At 38.2% G+C, this 9,915-nt stretch overlaps 1 protein-coding gene across 1 annotated transcript; it reads right to left on the bottom strand.

Annotated features, from left to right (window-relative positions):
• Nucleotides 1-5,761: 5,761 nt before the first annotated feature.
• On the bottom strand, nucleotides 5,762-9,914 carry LOC126946061 (nuclear RNA export factor 2-like). The gene is made up of 4 exons (XM_050776066.1): nucleotides 9,877-9,914; nucleotides 9,128-9,200; nucleotides 8,453-8,635; nucleotides 5,762-5,858 (listed from the first exon to the last, which is right to left on the bottom strand). The coding sequence occupies exons 1-4, from the start codon at nucleotides 9,911-9,913 to the stop codon at nucleotides 5,837-5,839; spliced, it is 315 nt and encodes a 104-aa protein (XP_050632023.1). The 5' UTR covers nucleotide 9,914; the 3' UTR covers nucleotides 5,762-5,836.
• Nucleotide 9,915: the final 1 nt, after the last annotated feature.

The raw sequence follows: 9,915 nt of genomic DNA, 5'->3' as shown, positions 1-9,915 counted from the left end.
CCTCCATCAGGTAACATATAGCACTCCAAAAGAGCACCAAAACTCATACAATATATAATAGTATGTACACTTCACTTTTTGTGTTTACATTTCCCTGTGGTCCCTGAGTGTTATGCTATTTATGTGAACATCACCTCATTTTTAGAAGAGAGGAGTAAAAAAACTAACATGTATTGAAGGCCTACTATGTGTCAAAACAAACTTTCTCTATTTTCTCCTTACTGTAATTCTGATAGATATTATTCTTAATCTTTCTAGTGAGAGATAACTCATTTCTTTTTATATATGTGTATATATGTGTGTACATATATATGTGTGTATATATATATGTAATCATTCACTGAGAACCTACTACAATACTGTACTGATGTAAGAGTCCTGGGTCCGGGGAAAAGAGGCTGCATTTGTTAGAGTCTTAAGGCCAGAGGTGAATAGTCTGGTCAACAGGCACAAGCAGTTACTTGCACAGAAAACAAAAACAAAAACAAGACCAGTTGTACCTCAGTAGTCACCAGTTCAGAGAGATGTCTAGAGCGTTAATCTTCCATCAGGAACCAGTGAATATCCAGAGGAAACCACAGACACTAGACTGTGGTAGTGAGTTAAGGCTGAAGACAGGGTTGCTGTAAGTGAGGCTTGGCTCTTTGCACTTGTGTAAAGCACTATTACACATGCCTGGGATTTCTACAGGAGAATCTTGTCATGAATGACGTTTTCTAAAGTAAATTTCCACGTGGAAGCATATAATAAAGAGTCTAACTCTTTTTTAAAATATTTGCTGACAGCTTTTAAGCCTCAGTCATGCCTCTTTCCCTTCTGCCCCACACCAGGTAAGCTTATAAGAAAGTCTAGGTGCTCTGTCCTTCAGCACCAGTAAGAGATTCAAACCATGCAAGCACCTGATTGTGCACAGGAACTCTCACCCTGGCCCTACCCCTTAAACAACACACAAATCTCAAGTCAGTCTCCTATTCTTGGTCTCTCAAGCTGTTTTTAGACCAGTTTGGGAGGCCCACCGTGCCCTCCTGAGAAGGCTCATTATGTTAGTAATAAATCTTCTCATACCCTCTTGCTGTGTGTGTGGCATTATGAGTCTTGACATCTGAATCTGATTTTAGGTGGATTTCTATCCTGTTACTTCAGGTGGCTACAAGAAAAGGGCATACTGGGAAGAGTATGATGTACTCATATATTTAGCACTAAGTTGAGGGTAAGGAGAAAAATTTATGGCCTTATCTGAGCGGTGCCTCAAATTTGCTCAACATGTATTCCAGTGTGCAAAAAATATGTAGGGCCATTGTCTCTTTAACTGGTTTGATCATCTTAATTGGCTCCACCTACATCTGGCTTTGCTTAGTTCAGCATTCTATGTCTGTCCTGTTGAGAATACTCACAGTATCTTAGGTTAACCTTCCCCTCCACCGAACCATTCTCTATCATGATGCTTTGGGTACATGGGTAGTTGTATTGTGGAGGCGGGGAGGAAAGGGGCAATGGCGCTGGAGAAAACAAAGGCTTCTAAAATTCAGGGTTTTTTCTCTGTATCTTCATTTGCTTCTTGCTAGAAGGTAAATACTCTAGACTGATCTCTAGATTGATGACGGATGATGTACAGCTAGTCCTGGTGGCTTTAGGAGGGTGACTGCCTCACATCCATAGCTTGGTCGTGTGGGCCATGCCCTTGTAGCCACTGGCCTTGTGGTCACTCATGACCGTGACCTCTTTGCTCTGACCTTTGTCATAGCAGGTAAGCAGTAAATGGGAACTTTATTAGGAGAGTGGATAGATAGATAGATAAGTAGATAGATAGTTAGACAGAGATACATAGATACAGAAACATATATGTACATATATTTGTAAAATGATATTGCAATTCAAAAACATGGTAAGTACAAAGGATGGGTTTATTGTCAGTGAGGGGTGATTACGGACATTACCTAACTAGGATTATTGTAAGGAGAAAATGAGGTCGTCCAAGTGTTATGTATTCAACCTTCTTAACATTAACCTTCTATAATGTTATGGGTATTATGGATTTATATGGGATTATACACAATGAGCTATATACATAATTCATAAACACAGATACATATCTGAAAAGCTTTTTGCAATCTTCTTTTTAAATTAAAAAATATATGATTAACATTACTTTAGGGATGTGATTTGCAAGCAGGGGTATCCAGTGTTATCAAAATATAATGTTACTTTTGCAGATTTCAAAATTCATTATTTATTCTAAATATAACCCCTAATACAATAGACATGTATTTATAGAAGAAAATTACCATGTTATCTCCTTCCCATCCCATTCCCACAAGATGTCTATGCTTTTTTTAAAAAACTGCAAACATGTTTATTTCCCCTTCATTTTTTTAATTAAGCATTTTATTTTGAGATAATTGTAGATTCTGCAGTTGTAATCAATAATGCAGAGCAATCTCTTATGGTATTTACATAGGTTCCCTCAAAGTTAATATCTTGCAAAACTTTAATACATATTACAAGCAATGTATTGATATTGATAAAGATACAGAAGTTTCATCACTACAAGGGTCCCTTGTGTTGCCAAGATGTCCACTCTTGAAAACTAAGTTTATATTTCCCATATATATTTGTGTATAATATATGTATTTTTATTTGAAAGATTTATCTATTAAAATATTGATAATAAAGTGTTCCATTTTAGTTTAGAACATACAAATACAAGTTGTTCCTAATATTTTTTTCTCTATTTCTTGTGATTGATGCTTTTGATACCTTATTTAACAGGAAAATACTTTCTAATAGAGGAAAGTAAGAGGTATCACTGAAGAGTTGTAGAAACCATGAACAAAGCACTAGAAGTAAATATCTATTATTACTATGATTTTCAAACAATGAAATTCATATATGTATGTTAATATGTAAATATGTATTCTTTTTAATCAGTTGGATTTTATTATATGTATATTCTGAAATTTGCTTTTTCATGTATTTATCTCTTGCTTTTTATATATACTTTAAAATGTGTATATATTTGAATTAGTTTAATATTTCTTTGAAATATATAATAGCTGGCCATAGACATCACTCTTTCAGCTAAGTCAGATTTATTTATATGTCCAGTATATTAATCTTCTCTCACTAAAATATGTTACAAATACTTTTCCAATTTTTCACTTGCCATTAATTTTTGGTTGTTTTGCAAAGGGGGTAGAATATATCTTTTGAACTTTAATAGTTCCAATTCAATGGAAAGCAGTTAACTATAGAAATACTGTCCCTGGCACCAGTGTGCATTTACCAATTTCTGATTCCCAGGCTATTATCATGAATAAAATTTAGTGACCCTGCTGACACTGCAAGGAAGTTGAGGATTTTGCCTCAATTGTGCATGAAATTATGGAGCCTGCAATCAAGTTTGGAAGGGAAAGAAAGTGCTAGAAGGTCTGAAAGTGGGAGAAAATTAGAGAGATCAAGGAACGGGAGGTTAGTGAGAGAGACAGAGAGCATTAATACTTAAATAAAATGTGAAAAACCATAGGAACATAATTAATCTTGTAAATTAATATATGTCCCCCTGGAAACCTTCATTTCATTCTATGTTCTTTCTTGTCTCTGCTGCTTCACCCTATAGTTGAACATCAAATCCACAGTTTTCTTATTGTGTCTAAAAATGGAGAGAGTGTACACACGAACTAAAGATTGGAGTAAGAAAAGGGGTGTTCCAAGAGCACATCTATCCATGACCAGAGGAAAATGGTTGAGTCATTTCCCTTGTGCTGACTTCTTCAGGTCTAACTATATTTTTACATTGAGTATGAATCTATGTTAGAGTTGAGGGTCGCCCAGGTGAGTGACTGCATACCAAAATCCTGAGTTGTATTAACTATGTTACTCCTCTGGGCCTAATTTTTATCTTCTTTTAAATGAGAATAGCACTAATGCTCATGCAACATGATGTTTTGGAGATTAAAATAAAAGACTGGTGGTTAAATGAGTGTGCAGCTATTCCATACTCAAGACTTTGAGGCCCCACTGTCTAGTTTCACATCTCAATTCTGCTACTTAGAAACTGTGACTTTGGGTATACAGTTGTATGTGATGAAGAAGACTTTAGGGTTAGCATTTGCTCAGGAGCATGAGACCACAAGGAATTGTGGGAACTGGCAGGAGGATGAGAGACTGGAAGACCACAGGGTCTGAGCTGGCTAGAAAAGGAGGGCAAGGCTGTGGAAGCCTGATGGTGTACAGAGAGGAAGTAGAGGGGCCATGTGATGAGTTCCATGATTCCTGCACACAAAGGAACCCAGGCAGCTCTGAGCTCTGAGTGCCTGAACAGACACTGTGGTTGATAAGTAACATGTGAGACCATCTGTAGTCCCCACGATGAGGCTGAGAAGTGCACAGTGTGGTCTCTGCTCCCTAGGTGAGAGGACCAAGGCTTAGAGAGGTACAGGAGCTTGTCTTTGACTATTGAGGCACTACAGGGAAGAACAAAGTTGGCATTATTCTTTATGTGATTGCAACTATCCCCTTAGTTCCTAGTTTTAAGAGATTAACACTCCAACATATGGCTCCTAATGTACATGTACATAAAGAATTGAAAAGTGGCAAGTGGTAGGAAAGTGGCAACTGATAGGAAATAACATATGCCAAACACAAAAGTGGAGGCATAATTTGTAAACTGGTGGTACCTCTCCTATGTAATAATCTATAGGATTGTGACTTGAAAACGTCGTACCACTATTATTTTAATTTCGAAAAGTGTACCTGCTGATTGTCTAACGTGCAAGTATTACAGAAGTGTGGAAAATAAATTGTGCAAATGTCCTATTCAACTCTTGCCTGCAATTCGGAACTGCTAAATGCCAGTTGTTGAGAAAGTTCCTACCGAAATGACCGTAACCTGTGCTGCTGCTGTTTGCTTAGAAGTGAAAACAAGTGGCTAAACCCATTCAAGAACATGGACATGGAGCACCCAGTGTAAGCTCTCTGAGGAATGAGCTGGGCGGATGGACTGAATCTTCCCTTCCCCTGCACATGCTAACCTGAGACTCTTCCTCGCATAGTGCACATAGTGCACCTTCAGGAAAGGAAGGGGTCGGGACGGTGGATGGAAGCCCCCGTTGTGCCAGGTAACATGCCCGCTTCTGTTGGGCTCCAGGTTGAGCATCTGACAGAGTCCCACTGTCTCTCACGGCCAAGGCCCATCTCTGGAAGGAGCGTGTGCCCTTTCTCATCAGGATTTACTGACAAATTACCTATGAATGCAAGCCTGATTGATGTATCTCCTACAACCAGCCAGGGATGAACAGGGATGCAGGGTCTTTCAGTCCTGGCCCTGCTGGCTCATGGTTGGGGCAGGGGAAGAGCAATCCAGGACATGCAGTGTACAATGTGTAACATCACTCTTTATTATGAAAATAAATGGTGATCATGAGTGGGGCGAATACACAGAACAACTGGTTCTTCGAGTGGTTATGTTACCTCGCCTGCAAGTTAACTTTGGCTTTCTGGTGAGCCAGGCCGCCAACCCCAGTCCTGGGCATGGCCTTAGTTAGGCTGGTAAAAAGATGAAACAAAGAGGATGTGAATGAAGACAAAGAAGACATCAAAGGGCTCCTTTTAGGGGATTTGCTTGAAGGCCTCCACTGGGATCTTGCTCTCGGTCTAGAGGAACTAAAGAAAAGGAGTTGGGACATCCAAAGAGCCAGATGCCCTGGGTTCCATACCCAGACAACCTGGCCTCAATTTTCTGGCCTTTCTGAAATACAGGAAACATCCACGTTTTACCCACTTGATTCCCAGATCTCACCTGGAGCATAGTGAAAACCTGGTCAGCTTTGGTGTAGTTCTACTCACTGTCCTGAAGGCACCTGGGGTGGGAGAAGAACAGGTGATCTCCGACACACTGACTATGCAATGCCACCCCTTAATCTATGCTACTTTTTGCTGGGACACATGTACCAATATGAGCACTATTGTAACAATGAATAAAGGCCTAGGGAAAACCAAAATGCCTGTTGCTGACATTCTTGCCCACTAGAATACAAAGCAGAAAAATCGGGTTGTTCAAATGAACAAGGGCTTAATACATATTGACAAAAAAAGATGTTCAAGAAATAACGAATAGAAATTCAAAACTAAAAATTATCCTCCAATTTTAAAATTGTGGTATAAGACAGGATTCACCATTTTAAGGTGTACAATTCAGTGATTTTTCTGGTATATTTACAAGATTGTGTAACCATTACAATTTCATCTACCCAAAACATTTCCACCACCTTAAAAAAAATACTCCTTACCTGTTAGCAGTCACTTCTCATTCCCCTTTTTGCCCAGACCCTGGTTACCATTCATCTGTTTTCTGTCTCTATGGATTTGCCTATTTGGGGCATTTTATATAAACGACCTCATACAATATGTAGTCTTTTGTGATTGGCTGTTTTCACTTAGCATAATATTTTCGAGGGTCATCCATGTTATAGCATGTATCACAACTTCATTCTATTTTATTGCCAAGTAATATTTCATTATATAGTTATATCACATTTGATTTATCTTCATAAATTGATGAATATTTGGATTGTTTCCACTTTTTGACTATTATGAATAATGCTGCAATAAACATTCATTTTCAAGTTTTTGTGTGAACACAAGTTTTCATCACTCTTTGTGTAATTGCTGTGTCATATAGTAACTCCATATTTACCATTTTGAAGAACTACTAAACTATTTTCCATAGTGGCTGCATCATTTTCCATTCTTACCAGCAATGTATGAGGGTTCCAATTTATCCATAGCTTTGTCAACATTAAAAAAATTTTTTTAATTGACATAATAATCATACATATTTACGGGGTACATAATGATGCTTTGATACATGCAATGTACAGTGAGCAGATGAATGTAACTAGCATATCCATCATCTTAAATATTTACCTTTGTGTTGGGAACATTTAATATCCTCCTTCTAGCTATTTGAAACTACATATTATTGTTAGCTATAGTCATCCTACAATGTTGTAAAACACTAGAACTTATTCCTCCTATGTAGCTGTAATTTTGTATCTTTTAACACAGCTCTCCCTATTGCTTTCCTCCTATCAACACTTGTTATTTCAGTTTCAAAAAATGGTAGCCATCTTGCTGTGTGTGAAGTGATACCTCAGTGTGGTTTAGATTTTAACTGGGTTATTTTCATTTTTATGGTTGAGTTCCAAGAGTTCTTTATATATTCTGAATACAAGTCCCTTATCAAATATATAAAAATGCACATATTTTCTCTGATTCTTGGGTTGTCTTTTCACTTTATTGATAGTGCCTTTTGATGCAAAACGAGTTTTAAATTTTGAAAAGTCCAGTTTATCTAATTTTGTGTGTGTATGTGTGTTTTGTTATATGCCAGAAACCATTGTCTAATTCAAGGTCACAAAGATTCACTCTTTTGTTTCCTTCTAAGATTTCTATAGTTTTAGCTCTAACTTTTAGGCCTTTGGCTATTCTGATTTATTATTGTATATGGCATATGACGGGGTACAAATTCATTGTTTGTGAGTGGATATCCAGTTGTGCCTGCACCAGTTGTTGAAAAGGCTATTCTTTCTTTACCCATTGACTTTTTCTGGTAGAAAAACAATTGACCATAAAGGTAAGGATTCTGGTTTATTTTGGACTCTCATTTTATTACATTGATCTATACGTCTATTCTTAGGTCTGTATCACTCAGTATGGATTGATTACTGTAGCTTTGTAGTAAGACTGCAGTAACTTTGTAGTGAGTCCTCCAACTTTGTTCTTTTTCAAAATTATTTTTTATTCTGCATTCATTGTATTTTCATTTAAATGTTAGGGTTAACCTCTTAATTTCTACAAAGAAGCCAGCTGAGATTTTGATATGGATTGCATTTGCATTGAATCTATATATAAATTTGGGGAGTATTGACATTTTAACAATATTAATTCTTCCAATCCAGGGACATGGGATATCATCCCATTTATTTAGGTCTTCCTTAATTTCTTTCTATAATGTATTGCAGATTTCGAAGTAAATGGTTTGGATTTTTTTGTTGTTAAATTTGTTCCTATGTTATTTTTATGCTTTTGTACGTGGAATTGTTTTCTTAATTGTATTTGCTTATTGTTCATTACAGGTATATAATAATACAATTGGTTTTTGTATATTGATTTTGTATCCTGAAACAATGCAGAACTTGTTTATTAATTTTAACGGGTTTTTAAGTGGTTTCCATAGGATTTTATATATACAAGATCATGTCATGTGATCTGAACTCTATATTGTTTAAAAATTAATTTCATTATCACAGTTAATGTATATACTTTATGAGCCCACTCATTTTTGGAAACACAACATCTAAATAGTTATTTTTACAAATTAACTGAAAGTTTCCGTTTTTCACTCCCCACTCTTCCCAGCTCACATCTATCCTGAAAGACTCCCAGCACTCACTTCTGAGACTGCTCAAGTTTCACCCCAGACTCGATGGAGACAGTCTCCACCATTTCCTGCTGCTCCTGGGAGAGGGTAGGCAAGGAGCTGGAGGAGGGTGCAGGCACTGGGATGGAGAAGGCACTCTGGGTCTCCTTCATGCTGGCATTCCTCACAATCAGCTTGTCATTCACAATATACAGACTGAAGGAAAGATAAGCTCTCAGACAACTGGAAAAATGGACAACCCCACACTTTCAACAATAATCCTACTTCCACTGCCACTGAGGAACCACATTCCTTCCAAGCCGCTACTCTGCCCACCTTTCAGATTCCTTGGCTGGTAGGCTTTACCCCTGCTGCAGAGTCCACCTTTGGAGAGATTGTCTACCAGTTTCCTTAGATTTGTAGATTTAACCCCAATGCATTTACACTTTACAAAATAAGTAGACATCCCATTTTCAGAAAAGGACTGTTTCACAGAGAAATCTTATAACTGGACAAAAAGATACACAGCTAATTAGTAAGTATTGTGGCCAAAAAGAGAATCTGGTATTCTCATAATCTAGACCTCTCCTTGGATCTACCAGTTGGCTTTCCATGGTACTGAGAACATCCCGAGGACTGCACCACCACATTACCACACCATTGGCTCCAGGACAGGATGGGTACTCCCACCCACAACACAGCACTTACTTGGAATTGCTGATAGAAGTCAAGATGAAAGTTCGGGTGAAGGCAAGAACAGAACCTGGAGACTCTCCTTCCACTTTAAAAACAACAAACAATGATACCTCCTTACAGTTGCATATGCTTTACAAATTCATACAGGGTTCTCCAGTCAGGGAGATAATCTTTTTGCACCCTGAAGGGAGCCAGGCTGGGAAAACTTTTCATTGAGAGTCAGGAGGGGATTTCAGGGACTGAGAGGGCAACAATAGGAACAATTAGCTCCCAGGGATAGAACCCCATAACATGTGTCAGGTCTCTTGACAAACATAAGTTCGCTTTATTCATTTTACACGGTTGCCCAGGGGATGAGCTTACCAACCCCATTTTGCAAATGAGGAAACTGAGGGGTTAGGTAACAGGACAATGTTCCAAGTTCACAAAGTAACAACCTGGGATGAGAACCATCAAACTCTACAGACTGTGTCCCTAACGCCTGAGCGGTGCAGGTGCAGACAGGTATGGATGTAGGTCAGGAAGTAATGACGTTTGGGAACAAAATTGGGGGAGAGGAAGAACACAAAGGGAAGGGAACAAAAAGGAAAGAACACAAAGATAACAGAAAGTTGCCGGGAGAGGAAGAACACAAATGGAGAGGAAGAATGCAAGGGGAGGGGAGAAGAGCAACGTGGGAAGCTGAGAGCGTTATTGGAGTAAGCCCAGCCTGGGGAAGGGAGTAATGAGTGATGTGGAGAGAAGACTCTATAGACACTCACCTTCCTTAAATACTCCATTGACAGAAAAGAAGAGCATCC

This window comes from Macaca thibetana, chromosome X (assembly GCF_024542745.1).
Source record: "Macaca thibetana thibetana isolate TM-01 chromosome X, ASM2454274v1, whole genome shotgun sequence".
Classification (NCBI taxonomy): Eukaryota; Metazoa; Chordata; class Mammalia; order Primates; family Cercopithecidae; genus Macaca; species Macaca thibetana.
Note: the sequence above shows the minus strand (reverse complement) of the source record. Positions and strands in the feature narration are given on the sequence as shown.

Coding starts and splice junctions, on each gene's coding strand:
- LOC126946061 (XM_050776066.1), bottom strand. CDS start 9,913: ATGCTCTTCTTTTCTGTCAATGGAGTATTTAAGGAAG. Junction 9,201..9,876: donor CAATGGAGTATTTAAGGAAG/GTGAGTGTCTAT, acceptor TTGTTTTTAAAG/TGGAAGGAGAGTCTCCAGGT. Junction 8,636..9,127: donor ACTTCTATCAGCAATTCCAA/GTAAGTGCTGTG, acceptor TCTTTCCTTCAG/TCTGTATATTGTGAATGACA.